Source organism: Hydractinia symbiolongicarpus, chromosome 5 (genome assembly GCF_029227915.1).
Source record: "Hydractinia symbiolongicarpus strain clone_291-10 chromosome 5, HSymV2.1, whole genome shotgun sequence".
Taxonomy (NCBI): domain Eukaryota; kingdom Metazoa; phylum Cnidaria; class Hydrozoa; order Anthoathecata; family Hydractiniidae; genus Hydractinia; species Hydractinia symbiolongicarpus.
Genome location: NC_079879.1, coordinates 21,359,885 through 21,377,426, shown reverse-complemented (window position 1 = coordinate 21,377,426; position 17,542 = coordinate 21,359,885). Strand labels below are relative to the sequence as shown.

The window sequence follows — 17,542 nt, the reverse complement described above, 5'->3', positions numbered from 1 at the left end:
TTTTTTAATTGCGACTGAATTTATTCTTTTATGCTTCACTGAACAATCCTTAAAACATAATTAAAAACCGCAGCTTCAATTTTTTTAACCAGAGCTGGCAGTAGAAATAATATATATAGTTTCTCAGAGAAGAGTGGTATATAATTTTTTGGTGCTAATTGGTCTGTTTCTTTTGTTCCGTTTGTTTTGAAGTTAAAAAAATTATGTGTAGGTTAAAAAGATCAATGAACTTGAAGACTCGATGCATCAAGTGCTTAAGAAAGCATCACAAAAGTTTATGACACGTCGTCAGAATGATGTTAAGGATGAGGCTGATGAGGCTTCTGCAAAAACGATTACAAATGGTTGATTTTTAAATTATTTTTAATTATATGCTTTTCTTTAATATGATCATTGATTAGCTGTTTATTATTTTTATACTTTGCTTTGGTTTATTCTAACTAGATTACATATTTTGCTTATAAGCATAAAGCTTATAAGCATATTCAGGCTCAGCTAGGGAAATTTTTTAGGCTTATTACCAAGCCTATAATTCAGCCTTGTTAAATCCCTCTAATGTGTTTTTTCCTGATTCCTTTGAAGCTAAAAATAGGACCATTTCAACTATTTAGTTTAAAAGTAAACCTTTAAGTTTTCTATTTTTTTAAGCATACTTTAACTCTGATTGCGTTTGTTTGAATTAGCACACCCTAGCCTGATTAAGATTTTTTTTACTTGCTAATAAAGAAAACGTAGTTTGTACTTCCATATGAACAGTATAAAAGATTCTTCCACCTGTTTGTAGATTCGGATCGAATAAACAATGCTAAGAATCGCAGAATTGCAGAACGAGAGGGACGACGGAACAGAAGGCGAGAGAAACGCATGGATAGTGCTGAATCAGCACATTACGAAGGAATGTCTAGTGATGATGAAATGTTGACGAGTGATAGTTTGCGTTTTGAAGCTGAAAAGGGTATGTGTTAATTTTTATATTTATGTCTCAGTCACTTCTTGTTGTAGAGATGCGTCAATGCGCTATCATAGAACTTGAACAACTCTCCCGAAAAATTCACAAAAAGAATTCTAGAAATATCTTTAATAGATTTCTGCATTATTCCCAATCTTGATGTACAAGCACAAAATGTCTTTAATTAAAACTATTTAGATCGTTTCATTGTTTTATTAGATATTTTTATATTGTATATCTCCACATTATTAATACCCGTATATTTTGTCTGCCTCTGTGCAAAGTAATAACACAGTAGCGATAGCTGTTGCAATTTTACAGCCGTGTTACAGACAATGTGATATATAAAGGACGGGCAAACTCGTTGTTTATCTGCGTGCTTACTGACTAGTATATACGGTTTAAGCCTGTTTTTTTTTATTTTGATGTTTGATGATGGGAGAGCAAAGAGTGATTATAAATTCACCATTATTTTTTAGCCAAAATCCTGACGGAAGCGGATAGTCTGTTTGAAGATGTGATTAACGATTTCACTTCAATTCCAGAAATCAGATCACGGTTTGAACAATGGAAGTTCGGTTTCAATGAGACATACAAAGAAGCGTACTTAGGTCTTTGTTTACCAAAACTCTTTACTCCTTTTATTAAACTTCAGTTACTTAACTGGAATCCTCTTGAGGTGAGATAAATATTATTGTTACTGTTGCACTCTCCTCTTTTTCTATTATAGATATTTCTGGAAAGTATTGGAACTAAATTGTGTTTATATTTTTTTCCCTCTACAACAATCTACAGTCTAATTTTTATAGTTGGAAGGGACAGCAGATTTCGAAGAAATGGAGTGGTTTTTATCCCTCGCAGCTTATGGTGATCTTGGAGGAGAACCAGACCCTGAAGATGAGGATGTAAAGCTGTTGCCAAATATTATTGAGAAGGTATTAATCCCAAAAATCACAGGTCAGTTTCTTCTAATGTCCCCAACAGGCAGTGTACATTCCCTTTCCTCCCCAAAATTATCCAGAATGAAAATGATGTAATGGAAGATGAAATTGAAGAATTAGTTTTAATTATTATTAATATTTTTATTTATTTATTTATTTATTTATTTATTATTTATTTATTTATTTATTTATTTATTTATTTATTTATTTATTTATTTATTTATTTATTTATTTATTTATTTATTTATTTATTTATTTATTTATTTATTTATTTATTTATTTATTTATTTATTTATTTATTTATCATTGTTATTGTTTTTATCTGTTATTGTTTATATTTGTTGTGTGTCAACAATGAAGCTACTGACGCTAGTGTATTTAAAATAATATTGTGTCCCTGTTGATATGTAAAACTTTGAAATAAAAAACATTCCTGTAAACTGGTGGTGGTGGTTGTATTTCAACGAGAATAGAAACACAGGGAGATGTTATTTCGAATTGATGACCTTTAACTTTTTTTTATAGTTTTGATGAGAGATGTGTGGGATCCTTTGTCGACGAAGCAAACTAAACTGGCGACTTTTTTACTTCAAAGACTTATTGATGACATTCCAACGATAACTAGGGATAGCAAACAGACTAAGGTATTTAATTTTCACTCAAACCATTTATTTGGCGATAACAAAAAGCAATTTCTTGTATTTTTTGCTTACCCAAAGCTAATTTCATACTGGAAGCCGGAGAAAACCAAGGGGGTCACAATGTGTCCAGAAATGTTGGAACATTTCAAAATAGTAAACCAGGATAAAGTTAGGGAAATAGTTTTTGCTTTTTTCATTGAAAGCTCTTGCAAACCACATGCTGTGAATAGCATACCTTGTTTTCGTGCTACTTGCATAAAGAATATATCTATTTTGTAATCGTAACAAGTGTTTTATTTTTGCGATGGAATTAAAATGTTTTATTAGGATGCTTCTTTGTGTTGCCGTCGACGGTCTCGTCATTGTTGCTTTTTTTTCGACACTCTCGTCATTGTTGCTTTTCCCTGGACTGTTCTCGTTCTTGTTACTTTTCTGTCGACAGTCCAGTTCATTTTGATTTTTATAGACATATTTCGTCGAGACTCTCGTTCTTGTTGTTTCGCCGTTAAAAGTTTCGTTCTTGTTGCTTTTTTGTCGACAGTATCGTTGTGATTTTTTCGTCATCACTTGTTGGTGATGCTTCGCTGTCAAAAGTCTCGTTGTTGCTTTTTCGGCAAATTTTTGTTGCTTGTTTTTCTTGACTAAGATTTGGCATGCACAAATTCTAGTCAAATGATTTTTTAAAACGCTTTTTACGTCTTTTTCTTTTGTATATTACTTCATAAAGAATCGAACCAGCCTAATAATAGAAAGAAGTGTAGACTGCTATGGCTAGTACTTATGAATTCTAAGCAGCTTTGTGTTCTTGTGGGAGTGTGATTTTGTTTTTCTTTACCTCCTCCCTGTTTTTATGACTAACAGATTTTTCCCGATGTTTTTATGTGATATATATGATTAGAAATTCACCTGTTGCTTAACACCTTATTTTTCGGATTTTCTTTCTGTCTCATAAATTCATTCACGAGATTTAAATAGCCTTTAAATTTACTATCGTAGATAGAAGCGACTGCTCAGAATGAATTTTAGACCAGGTTTTTAGGAATTCTATTTTGCATTGTATCTGGACCCTTTTAATTTGTTTTTAAAAAGGATGTTTAATAAACCCACCAAAAACTCATCAATAATTAACAGCACGATCAGCTATATAAATTTGTTTTTAAAACTTATTTTAATTAAGACTGTACCACTTGTCGTTTGTGGTGTTGAAGCAGCTAGAAATTAAAGTTGAGAACAAAAATGTTGAAAGGCGTGCTTATTGTGTTGGTTTATTTCCTACCCTCTACAATGAGTGATTCAATTTTTGAAGTTGTGTACTGGGAAGTCAAACCATTTATCTTTCGTACAGAAGAAGGCACACTAGACGGTATAATTCCACGGATGTTTTCGAAAGGCCGAAGGTATTGTGCAAATCGTACGTTGGTGAAGTATCGTCGCAAACTCGTTCGAAAAGAATTCTATGATTTGTTGAGGTCTGATTTGCCTTATGGAACAGGCGAATTGGTCAACGTATCAAAAAGCAAGGCTGTCTGGGTTCCAATCGTGTCGTTTGATGACAAAGATGCTGATTATGAAGTTAAAAGACATCTGAGGTCTTTCGAGTTATTTAAATCAACTGAAATAGCAATAATAGTTCCCCGAAATTTGGTATCTTTACCCAACAAGATTTTAAGAGGGATATTAAGCTGTGGACAGATAATTCTTATTGCCATTTTATTGTCAATGTTGTTTGGAATCTTGATCTGGATTGCCGAACGGCTGTACAATAAGGAATTTCCTAAATCTTTTATCAAAGGAGCCGGAACAGGTGTGTGGTGGAGTCTTGTATCCATGACCACGGTGGGTTACGGAGACGTCGTACCTCGCTCTCTTATTGGCCGTTTGGTGGCCATGATATGGGTTTTTATTGGTGTAATGATAGCCTGCGTGATGACCGCGACCACGACTGAAATCGTGACAGGAGTTGAAGATTTGAACGTGTATGGAAAGACGGTGTCTGTGCTGGAGAAATCAGTGGAAGAACGACGAGCTAAAGACTACCGTGCAATAGTAAGACCAACCAAGTCATACCACGACGCGATTGAGTTAGTTCGCAAAGGCGAAGTATTCGCCGCGATGATCAACGCCGACGTAGCTGCCTGGTACCAAGAAGAGATACACGATGATACTCAGAAAGTTCCCTTGAGAATCATTCAGACTGTCCCGGCAAGCTTGCCTATAAATTGTTTAATGACACTAAATGTTACTATAGAAATAAAAGCCGCACTGAGGTGTATGCATACAGCTAGGGACGAAGTGTATGACGAACCAGTTGATCGCTTTCGCCAGTATTGTCACACTGAAACGCTTTACCATGACTCAGTAGGCGATCTCTTCAGCCACACCTTTATTCAGATTCTCATTGGCATCATATCATGCCTAGTTGTGATCGGATTAGCATTTGAACTTTACACAAAGAAATACACGGAGCAAAAGCGTGGACACCACAGATGTCTTGACAGTGATGTGAATAGTTTTGTGCAGCAGAAGAAAGAAATGAGTTTCGATTTGTAAATGATAATAAATATGAACCCCGTTAGAGAAGTTTGTTATGAGATATCCGTAAAGAGATGTTTTAAAAAACTTGAGGTTTTGAAACAATAGTAATGTAATGTTCGTATGGTTTTAAAAGTTGTTTGACGTCTTTTCGTAAAATTTGGAAAAAGAATTAAAGATAAACATGGAAATTTTATGCCTGGTAATCAGGCGATAAATGTTGGAGTAATCAACTGAACTTTAGTAAATATGTAGCTTTATGTATGAAGCTTCAGTGCAGATTTTATTTTCGCTTAAGTTAACTACGGAATTTTTCAATATTGCGCGAACTTAGCGTAATTCGCGCAATTAAAGTGCGTAAAAATTAAACTCAATCTGACAATCGCCGAACACGATACGCCTTGTGCATTTGTTTATTTGTTTTTATTCCTAACGAAATGAAAAAAAAATCTTGTGCGAAAAATATTCCGTTTAAGGATGCGTCAAAATTTATGTATTAAAGTATTTAAAATGTATATTTTCAGTTCAATACACAAATAATCCACAAATACAACGTGTGGAGTTATCTTCTCTCTTATTGTAAATGTTATTTCACGGATGTTGTACATATTGAGTTTTTTTTATGTCCATATTGTATTTGAATTTCTTAAAAGGAGGAGCTATCCTAGTGTTTTATTCACTCAGAAATCTTTGCTTTTCTTATTATTTACACATAACCAGTGTGACATTTTTCCGTCCTTTTAAATCATGCACACGTTTCTTGAATAGTAAGTCGTCATCATGTTGAAGCGCTGTAGATGGAAAACATAACGACAGCGAACGTGCTTGGATGGAATTTCGTATCAATGTCCCTAAAGTTCATGAATTCGTATAAAAGAGCTTGAAAAGACGTCTATGATTTTTATTTTATTTTTAAATCTTGATCAGTTTCTACGATTTGATTCGAAAGTTTCGATATTTATGCTAATTCATGCATGACTATTATGTATTTGATATATAATGAGGTGCTGTTTTAAGGGGTTCTCAAGTGGATGTGTACATATGTTTTCGCCTATCCAGTTTGATATATTGAACATATTTACATAAAAAATAATATTTAGTTTTCCTCATTATCATTTAAACTAGCAATTGCTAATGGGATATATCGCGGCAACCAATAAAAATTTTAAAGAAGTTAAAAATATTTTCGTAGACAACTTGTGAAGGTCTTTCATATGAAACCAACTTGTTTTTCACGAGAAACAATTCAAAACACAAAACGCAAGGCGGACTGTAAAAATATTCAGGCAACATCTGTAGAGCTTAAAAAAGGGGTTTTTAATTGGATGTATTTATTCTTTGTTGGATCTAGTATACTAGGTGTATTTCCAAATATAATCAAAATGTTGAATTAGGAATCTCATACAAACACAATTTAAATATATGAAAAGAAATATGATTGATGATGCACTAGTGTTCATGATGATAGCAATCTATATAATAACTAGTCGATAAGGCCCGTGGAAAAATCCACGTTCCGTGTGTCTGTGACAGGCAAAGTAGATCTGCTCAGTTTTCTTTGATCTTACCGAAATTTTCTTTGAAGTAACCGAAAAATATCTGTCTAATATGTTAAATTTTTCGACGTTACGACGCGACGAAAATAACACTACTTTAACGTCAATATCCTATATTAAATTAATGAAGACATTACAGTGCACCTAAAACTTTGAGGCCAAATAACTTGGAGACGAGGTGGTGACGTCAATGATTTTTCACCGCGCAGGTAGCTAGGGACCACCTAGGACCAATTTGGGTAATTTTCCCAAACCTGGGTCCCCAAATCCGTTTTGGAATGGACGGGATGATGACGTCATCAAAATATCTTCAAACCCTAATATCTCTGCAAGCGTTTATCAAAAGTTCATGATCCTATACATTTTCTTGATCAACATTTCAAGATCTATAGGATGAAGGTCACAGGTATACAAATTTCTGAAAAAAATTTTGGGGGTTTTAACGACCATTGCTGACGTCAGCAAAATTTCTAAACCCTTATATCTCATTAACCGCTCATCAAAGGCACATGATCATATACATTTTTTTGATCAGCGCTTTAATCTCTACACAATAGATGCAACGTGAAAACAAAATTCTTAATTTTCAATGGATAGGTTGCTGACGTCATCAAATTTTTATCCTGCCTCAGTGGATTTTTCCACGGGCTTTATCGACTAGTATTAATAGTATTGGTATTGCGTGTAGAATTATTTGACAGAAGCAAAGAAAAATATGCAGAAGTTTATGGCATTTGTTACACATTTAGGAGTACCCTTTTTGACGTTTGTTTAAAAATTAATTTTATCGTCACCTTAAACTTTCCTCCCTCAAAGCTTTGCATAAAATTAAATATTGAATAAAAACACAACCTTTCGTGTAACCATACGTCAATTTTACCAAAGCACATGAATTAAACTTACAGTAAAAAAAGTAGTAATTGGTTGCGAGTATTATCACCACACAGTCAAAGAATTTTGTGGCTAACCTCTGAGCTGTTTTAACAAACTGCACACCCTGAATACAGAGTCATAGCTGAAATAGTCAAGTATGTCCCAAAAAGTCTAAAATGTTCGAACATCGCCTGACTGGCTCCATATAAACATTTAACACAAACTGAAAACTTGAAAATATCAATATTGCAATGTCTGCACTGCTTGTTATTTTAATTTAACACATTATAGGTTAGTCGGTGGTCCGTGGATAAATTCACGGGACCGCCTGTCCTTTTATTTACCGCATTACGTGTGTCTCGATACCTGCGGTACCATTTTGCGCAGAGGCGACAGCTATTATTATAGAGAACACTTGACAACAATAAAATTTAACCAGACCACCCGAATAAATAAAACAAAACGGGAAGCATCTAAAATCTTAGACAAAAATATTAAGGTAAAGCCTTTTTTTGTCGTTTTTCAAATACGGACCAAAAGCGTCAAACAGCTATGCAACTTCAAAGTCGCCATACTGACGGCATCAACAATTAGCACATCAAAAGTTTAAATTTAACCAAATAACTTAAGATCGAAGTGCATTTAGAAATAGTTTATGGAATTACTTTGAAATTAGGTGTCTTGACCAAGATTGTAGCTAGCTAGTTGATTCTGGCAAGATCATTAGGTCTATGCTAGGTAGCTGGTTAGTGCGTAGCCTTCATAAACTTATTCTGCGTTTATATGAGTGGAAATTAAAATCGAACCCTGAGATCTGTTATGTCTTACATAACTCACGCTTCGACTGTACTGTCGCCCCTTATTGGGTGGCAATAAATATCTAATGTTTTTATTGCAAAATGTTCTGCTCTGATTGGAATTAACACACAGTTTATTGAGACTGTAGAAACGTAAAGGAATGTAGCTACCCTACTGAATTAACACCTCGATGTTTAAAATATAGGTACCTTCTCCTTAGCGTTGGTCACTTTTAAAATAGGTATAGCAAGCCTTTTTATCGCCAACCAACGTCATCAAAGTTTCAGGTAAGATCTATAAAACAAAACTAAAAATGACCACGACTAACTCGTATCTTCCCTTCAAGCTTTTACATACCCGCAAGCTCTCACCTACCCTCCAAGCTTTCAGCTCGCCTCCAAGCTCTCAACTTCCTTCCAAGTTCCCAACATCACTCCAAGCCTTCAAATTCCCTCCTAGTTTCCAACATCACTCAAAGCTCTCAACTTCCCTCCAAGTTCCCAACATCCCTCCAAGCTTTCAACTTGCCTCCAAGCTCTCAACTTCCTTTCAAGCTCCCAACACCACTTCAAGCTCTCAACTTCCCTCCAAGTTCTCAACATCGCTCCAAGCTCTCAACTATCCTCTAAGTTCCCAACATCACTCTAAGCTTTCAACTTTCCTCCAAGCTCTCAACATCCCTCTAAACTCTCAAGGTCCCTCTTAACTCTCAACATCCCTGCGAACTCTCAACATCCCTTCAACTTCCCAACATCCCTCCAAACTCTTAACATCCATCCAAACTCTCAACATCCCTCCAAGCTCTCAACATCTAACCAAGTTCTCAAAATCCATCCAAGTTCTCAACGTGCCCCCACCTCTTAACATCTCTCCAAGCTTTCAACGTCTTGACGAAAGAAGAAAACGTTACGACTTAGTCCCAGGTACCATATCTTGTTGGACTATGCATTAAGTAAAAGTAATAACGTTACGATTTCGAACTGAGCCATAGCTAATTGTTTTTAGCTGATTGCTTTAATCTATGTGGCGGCTATTTCACGAATGTAAATTCGAATTTTTTGTAAGTGGAATGGAGAGGGTTGCGAGCCATAGCTTTTTTGCTGTACATTAAATTTGACAATAAACAAGAAAATAAATGATGCGCTATGTCTGCTACACCAGTGCTTATTTTTTTCTGTTTAGACGCGCCAACAACATTGGAGTGTTTTTTACTAATACTTTATTCACGTTTAGTTACACTTAGTCACGTCACTTGCTTGACTAACCCTGGAACCTACACGCGTTAATTGCCAGTTAACTTCAGAATTGTCAGTTTTTAACCGTCAGAATATATTTCCGTCTAAACTGCTCTGGTGTTAATTCTATCCAATCAAACTTGCTTGTTTTTGAAGTGAAAACGTACATTGCAGTGGTCCTAGGAACGAGGTTGCAAAAACATTTAGCACAAAGGGGATTTTGGATGTATTTTCTGTTTTAGTTAAAGCGCAATTTTAATGCAACTTATATTCTGCTGTTTTTTAATCAATTGAGAAAATTCGATTGAAAGTAATAGTTTATTCGAGAATACCAAATTTGAAGAAAGATTTGGAACGTTAATATGTTTAAGATTGTGTTTTAGAAGTTAAAATAAAATGCAGTTTTTTCCTGCAGATTCTCAATTTTTCGTTCACTTTTTCAAAAGGAACGCCATTAAAAGCCTGGAATGTTTTTAACACATTCCAAACTTTGACTAATAAAGGTCCGATGTTTTTGTTTGGAATTCATGGTTTTCGTAGCGTAGCTACAGAAACTATAATGCGTAGTCGTTTGAAAAATACCATCTGTAAATCAGCTGTTTTAAAAAGGAAAGATGAAATTATGAACTTCGTTAATTCCTCTGTTAAACATTTGGTTTATCTAATAATGAGCCCATGGTCGCTAACCCTGGGTCTCCTTTTTGGAAATTTCTGCTAAGTGAAAGATTTTTGTAGATTTCTTTTTTATTTTATTTTTTTTATTTTTGACGTTTATTAGATATAAGAGTTATGCCATTTATTTCTGACTGTTCGAGATTTTTCTGTGTGTGAATGATTTACTTATTTTCTGTTATTTGTATATCGATGAGCCATGAGGTTTTTTGGATAAAAGCTGCAAGATAAATTGACTTTAAACACTTTCAATTCGTGAGTCACCTCTTTAGTATTATTAAAAAACTCATTAGAGAAGATTTTCTGTTAAATATGTTTATTTTTCAGTAAATTTAAACTTATCACCTGTGCCTACTCTTAGGCCCTTTAAATTCAATTGAACTGCGTGATTCGGTGATGTGTAATCAGTTTTAAAGATTTTTATAGAATTGTTCGTTTACTATTTTCTGTTTAAATTCATGGTTATTAATATTTAATAATGAGATGAAAATTTCGTTGTTTTCACAAAGTTGTTTCTTGATTATTCATTTGTCTCTATTTTCTTTTACATCGCAATGTTTGTATTCTGAACATCATGTTGAATTTTCGGCACATTTCCTACTTTTTATTGCTAACTGTGTTTGTTGTTAGTTCAAAAAGTGCATTATTGAATGCAGTTTATTGGGAAGTGAAGCCGTTTCTCTTTACCAATGAAGATGGGGAAATCGACGGAATCATCGCGAAGATATTTGAAAATGGGAATATGTACTGCAATAATTCCACTCAACCGCTCATTAACTACACATTGAAACATGAATCAAGGAACTCGTTTAAACGCCTCCTACACTCAAACGAGACTTACACCAAGGGGAAGTTGAAAAATGTCCACAGGGAAAAAGCAGTTTGGTTTCCTGTATTGGGATCACCAAAGATGGATGATTTGGGGATTCATGCTGGATTCCGGCGTTTCGAATTGATCAAGTTATCGGATGTTGTGGTAATTGTTCCACGCTATGAAATTTCTCTGCCAAATAAAATATACCGGGGTATTCTTAGTTGTCAGCAAATTTTCATAATTGCTTTTCTGTTGTCGGCGTTTTTCGGAATGGTGGTTTGGATGATAGAACGTTTCAATAACCACCAGTTTTCTCCCTCGTTTTTCAAGGGGAGTGGGTCAGGCTTATGGTGGAGTTTGGTTTCTATGACGACGGTAGGGTATGGAGACATTGTGCCGCAGTCGGTACTCGGCCGATTTGTCGCCATTTGTTGGCTTTTTATTGGTGTATTGATTGGTTGTCTCATGACAGCCACAATGACTGATGTTGTTGGTGGTGTGAACGGGTTGAGCGTGCATGGAAGGACCGTTTCTGTTCTTGCTCACTCCTCTGAAGAGAGAGTGGCAGCCAAAGATTATCGAGCAAATGTTGTACCAGCAGATTCGTATCACGAAGTGCTTGAATTAGTGAGACAACAAAAGGTTTTCGCCGCCATTATAAGTGCTGATGTAGCTGCATGGTATCAAGACGAAATAACAGACGACTCTTCATATTGTCCTCTGCGGATAATCCAAAAGTTACCGGCGAAGCTTTATGTTAACAGTTTGTTCACTGGTAATGTATCCGTGTTTCTTAAATCAATAATAAAATGCATGTATCTTCAACGAGACGAAGTGTACACGCAACCGGCGGAGCAATATCGACAATATTGTCACACAGAGACGCTGTTTATTGGTTCCGTGATGGACTTGTTCCACGAGAGCATTTTTATTCAAGTTTTACTTGCAATCGTCTGCGGTCTTTTCCTGATTGGGGTTATATTCGAAATATATTTATGGTCAGGAAAACGTAAGTTGCGAAGACAGAGTTGTGAACGAGAAGAAATAAAACTTGTTTGAGCTGGCCGCCATATTTGTAAATAGAAGAGGTTTAAAATTAATTAGAAGATTTAATATGAGATAAAAACATACACAAACAGAACTTTACATAAAAAAAAGAAAATTTGCTTTTTAATGAAAAAAGAAGGGTTTGTGAAGGTGGGAATCACTGATTTTCGACAGGTGGTGTTTTGATTGAAGTTTTGACATCATGACATTGTGGGGAGGGTCCATTTTGATTGTGTGTGAATTTATCGAAAAAAAAAGAAAAAACTAAATGTATTTTAATTTTTTATTCAACGAAGAAATTGTTTTATATACTTTCATTTCATCAACATGTCACTTTCTAAACGTTTTTATCACACCTTTATATTACGAAAAATATCTTTATAAGGATCATAGGGCGGTACGAGGCGGTAATTATAAGAAGCATGGGGTGGTACGAACCGGTGATTATAGGTAGCAGCAACTGCTATTTGCTAAAATGTTACAGAAATTAAAAAAATAAACTTCGTAAAAAAAATTGGATTCCATATATTTTCAAAAAGATTTTGCATCCAACCTTAACCCGAAGGTATATTTTTATAGCATTTAAATGTTTATCCCTCGCCCCTTCCCCTTTTTAATGGTTCGAGTTATGCATTGACGTTAAGTACGTTCTACATTTAGGTAATCTGAAAAATGCCAAAAGAGATACTCGAGGTGTAAATAGAGACTTAAAAACAAGCTTCTTGGGCCCTTCTCTAGAGCTTTAAAATCAAAATATTGCATTGCGCAGAAATGCCTGTTGCGAATTTTCTGCAAAATCACAAAAAAGTGCGAAAATATAAATCAAAAATAGCTAATATTTATGATTACATCTTTTTAACAAATACAATGATGAAGAATCGTTTATACGTTGTTGCTGTTATTGTCAAAAAATAGCTAGTTAAGAACGAGCATACGTTTTCGTAGTTTTCGATCTTCTTTTGAAACATTTTCCCGTGACAAAAAAAGCCTAATCAGCCTAAAAGACCTTAATTTGAATAATCTTTTTCACGACAGGAAACATAGTAAATAAATGTCACGATCACATGCGAATTAAAAAAAACCGTACGTAAAACCTGCGACGAATAAGTTTAAATATTAATTTTAGGAAACAGGGGGTCTTTTTAGGGAAATGTATTCCAATTGAACTTGACAAATTTGGTCTCGTGTTATCATAGTTGATTTTTCTCTTGCGCAGATGGATGGTAGTGAAATGTGGTACTTAGATATTTTGACGTGGAATTGCTGTTACGAATATTTTTAGTTTTGTTGTTGTTGTTGTTTTTATTGTTGTTTTTTATTGTATTTGTTGTTGTTTCATCCGTCTTGCATAAAATTGACATTGTAATTATGAAAATTTGTCTAGTTTCACTAATTCTTATTTTGTTATAAGTAAGATTAAAGAAAAAGATAGGACTTGTAAAGTAAGAAAATAAACTCATTACCGTTCTGATGGAATAAAACTTTTATATAATTAATACCTTATGGTGTGAACCTGACGTTCAGTAGACTACACGTATTACTAGTTGAAAAATTGTAATATTTTTAAGTAAGAAACCTTTTCACACATGCCTCCCGTCAGTAGAACGAATGCCGAGTAGGTTATTCTGACAAATCGGGAGAGTACTTAAAAATTGACGATGTCAATAGCACAGACTTCATTCTGGATGATAAAGAAAATGCGAAAAAGGCATTTTTCATCTTTTTCTGTTTCCATAAAGGTCATCATGTTGTGTCAAAATCATATTGGTTGATGAAATATACCCTACTTGCTAAAAACATATTTAGTAAAATTTTAATTTCTTATTTAAAAAACCCGTATTCATTCAGTAGAATATCACCCAAGCTATTTCTATTTTGCATCCTTCATATTTAAATTTCTAGGCTTGATAAATAGAGGTGTAGTACTAGACAAGCATTAGTATTAGATTGTAATACAATTGTTCACAAGCCAGATATTGATCATGAAAGTGTCTGTGAAGCCACCTGCATTAGGGTGGAAATTTTTTCTTTGTTTGTCCTTCTAAATAAAATTCGCTGATAACGATTTCACAGATAATATATGTATTCAAGTATTAAAAATCAACTACACGCGAGCTTTTATTATTATTGTTGTTAATCCGAATATTTATACAAGATATAGCCACTTCTGCGTTGGAAACACTGTTATCAATGTGCGTCCTGAATGTATACATTAGGTATACACCGGCATTGCCTACCTAATTTTCCTCACATTGTATGGGTTGACCTGTAGCTGTGGTAAAGACACTTGCTAAACATGCCCGCGCTGTCAACTGAACCACATGCCTTGTGATTAAGCGCACTACATAGCCACTAGGTCACACGCCACAAGATTACGATGCTCAAACTAGTATTTTATATTTTTGTTGCCATCATGTGTTTCTAGCCTGAAATCTAGAGATCATGGATAACGTCAATTTGTTGAAAGTAATTTTAAAACTTCGAACTTTGAACTTATAGTTTAACTCTTTAACCAGGTCCGACAGTTTTTCTTAAAATAATGCCAGAAAATCAAATTTTACTTTATATGCAGTAAAACTTCTTAATTGTTTTTTAGCGTCGACCAGTGTTTTAAAATAGTCTTATAAACCACTATTTTTATTCGCGATGTGTAAAATAACAATTTTATCTGTACAACAAGAAAGACACTACTTTAACATTAAAAAGTTTCGCGTGCTGAAATTTTCTCGTTTTTTTGCCTTGTTGTCGCACATTCTTGTACCGCAAAAGTTTTTTTGCGCTAAAATAAAAAAATGAAAATTTGATCCTAGGATTGTGTATAGTGAAAATCAATAACCCTAAATTTCGCGGGTTTTTTCCTCGAAAAGTTTTTACTCGCAAATTTCTGCTCGCGAAAGTTTTTATAAAGCAGTTTTTGGAAATCAAACAATTACCAGTTAAAAAAGTTTTCGGGAAATTTTACGATCGTAAAATATTCGATGTTTAGAAGGATAAACTCTACCCTGAAACGATTTCGTTTATGTATAGTAATTTTTTTTTTTGAATTAAATTTTCTACGATTTAGAAAAGTCGTCTTACAGGGCCTCATGGCCATAAATATCTTTTAGCTATACCGCGGCAAAGTGTTTTCACAATTTATTGTTTTAAGGGTCTGGTAGCACGACACATTTCTAGCAAAATGTTCTGATCATGCGCATTAGTTATCTCTTACTTTTCTCTAAGTTTTTCTTTCTTTCTGCTCTAGAGGGAGTAAAAACATTTTTGTATTCAAATATGTTTGTTTTGATAAGAGAGAGTAGAAATTACTGATAGAAAAATGTAAAATAAATCTTACTGCAGTAAACTTTAAAAAGTGTACACTTTTTTATATAAGAATATAATCTATAAGAATATTCAAGATGAAATCAGAAAAAATTATATCTAAGAACATCTTTAAATTTGGCTTGCATCCTAAGTGTTTTATTCTTTGTTAACTCATATAAACTTGTATCCTTTCATTGATGTAAAATATCTTTCCCAGGTTTCATTTGAATTAGACTGCTTAAACAACAACACCTTAGAGGTGATTTTTACTCTAGTTCGCATTCTCAAATCTGTCAATCTTAACTAGCTATGCAAAGAATGCATCAGGATGATTTTTGTCAATAGTAGTACTTTGAATAAAAAAAACTAAAAAATGAAACAAAAATAAAATGTACCGCAATAATTATTTGCATCCTTTGTTAAATTTGTTGTTTAATTCATTCAAGCGAGAAGAAATAATATCCATTTGTTAATTTCATTTAAAATGCGCGGGAAGAATATAGACAACAGTAGAAATAGACATACTATGTCAGATTTTTTCGTTATATTTGTTTACGATGAAGATAGGTTAGAAAAAGAGCACAAGTTTTCGTCTATTAAAATTCATCTTGTTTTTGTTTTTGTTTGTGAATAAAAAAGCGCGCGTTTTTTTTATGTGGAGTTTATTATTCGAATTATTTTCTAGCAGTAATTTTTGTAGTAAAAATTTTGATTAAAATATCAGTCGCAGCGCTTTAGTATCCTTTCCCATTGCGTTTAAATGTTTCATTTTGTTCAGATAAATATTTTCCGGCCAAACTTCAACAAAAATGTTTTTTGCAAATATTTTTAACATTGCAATAAAATTGTTTTCTTTCTCCGCTTATAAATATTATTTTACTTTGCAACAAAATATTTAGTTTCTACCTTTATAAATATATACTTTTTATAAGAGTTGATTAATTTCTCACAAAGCAGTCAAAATGTTTGATTTTTCTCGCGTAAACATTCTTTTACGCCATCACACTCGTTCCCAAGAAAACGACCTGGTTGACAGTTATTTTGAATGGGTGGCTAATTAAGGAGGAAAGCTTTTTCTTTCCCCTACTTTAAACCTGAATGCTTTGACTTGGAAAAACAGCAGTTTAAACAGCTAATTATTCATCATATTCTTTTAAAGTGAGGCCGTTGAATTCAATTTGTAACAGATAAAACATCTTAATATCAGTTCCACAATATATTTTTTTTAGTTTTAACTTTGATTTTCACAGCGTTGTTGTATTGGTGAAGTAATGTATTATGGTGTGTTTTTATTTATTTCTGCTACAAGAGAAAAGAAGAAGTTAATAGTTATCATAATGGCAATGCAGAAAGTTCTTTGTTTCGTTCAATGTATATTGTTTTGCTTTTTTTTGCTATTTTTTATCTTTTTTTTATTCATTTGTTTATTTATTTATTTATTTATTTACTTTTGTTGATGTAATTATCATTAGTTTCTTATGTATTTCACAACTACATGAACTGAAGGTGTGTACATGATTAATACTTGAGATGGAGTGTATGATGGAGTGGCGTGTAGGGTAGATATATGGTGGGTTGGGTGGGAATAGGTGTAAAGAGATGAAAAGCGAAGCAGAAATATTATTATTGTTTTTGCGTTGATATTTTTATACATGCTTATTATTAGCATATTAAAATTTTTAAATTATTTAAACTATCTCGCTGATTCTTCCACTATTATCACACTTTAATATGTTTAAAAACTCTTTGCTTAATATAAAACGGTCATATCGAGAAGGAAAAAGGCTGGGTTTGTTTGTTAGCGTTTCCTTCAACGTTGATCGCAATATTGAGTGTTTGATTTTAAATCAGTGTTTGTATTAATGATTTTTCTGTAATTGAATAATTATTTTAAGTTATTAAAAAAAACATTTCTCTAATAAAAAAAAAAACTTAAAAAAAAATCCAACGAGGCTTATATTTCCAGTTTGATGTGCAACTCTGCATTGCTTTAAATGTAAAAATTAAAAATGTAAATTTATTTACTCTTGATTTCTTCGTTGTTTTGTTTTGAGTTTTAAAACCCAACTGTGTATAAACTGCATGATTTGTTAGCATGGCTACAGGTGTTTCTATGCAACAGGAAGTGGCTTCCCGCAATCATAAAAACGGTTGCTTTTTTTTTTTAAATCGCAAAAACAT

The 17,542-nt window shown here is 33.5% G+C and overlaps 3 protein-coding genes across 3 annotated transcripts in view; all 3 read left to right on the top strand.

Annotated features, from left to right (window-relative positions):
- LOC130645306 (cilia- and flagella-associated protein 54-like) overlaps positions 1-17,542 on the top strand; it is a 108,424-nt gene that overhangs the window by 18,963 nt on the left and 71,919 nt on the right. The window lies entirely within an intron of this gene.
- Positions 1-17,542, top strand: part of LOC130645307 (PAX3- and PAX7-binding protein 1-like) — a 36,511-nt gene that overhangs the window by 2,368 nt on the left and 16,601 nt on the right. Inside the window, exons 2-6 of the mRNA XM_057451260.1 lie at positions 212-344; positions 785-955; positions 1,429-1,628; positions 1,759-1,906; positions 2,416-2,534. Coding sequence (XP_057307243.1) covers positions 212-344; positions 785-955; positions 1,429-1,628; positions 1,759-1,906; positions 2,416-2,534 — 771 coding nt within the window. The remainder of the gene's footprint in view (positions 1-211; positions 345-784; positions 956-1,428; positions 1,629-1,758; positions 1,907-2,415; positions 2,535-17,542) is intronic.
- Positions 9,516-15,610, top strand: LOC130645313 (uncharacterized). The gene has a single exon (XM_057451267.1). It carries the CDS (start codon positions 10,772-10,774, stop codon positions 12,068-12,070), a length of 1,299 nt encoding a protein of 432 aa, XP_057307250.1. The 5' UTR covers positions 9,516-10,771; the 3' UTR covers positions 12,071-15,610.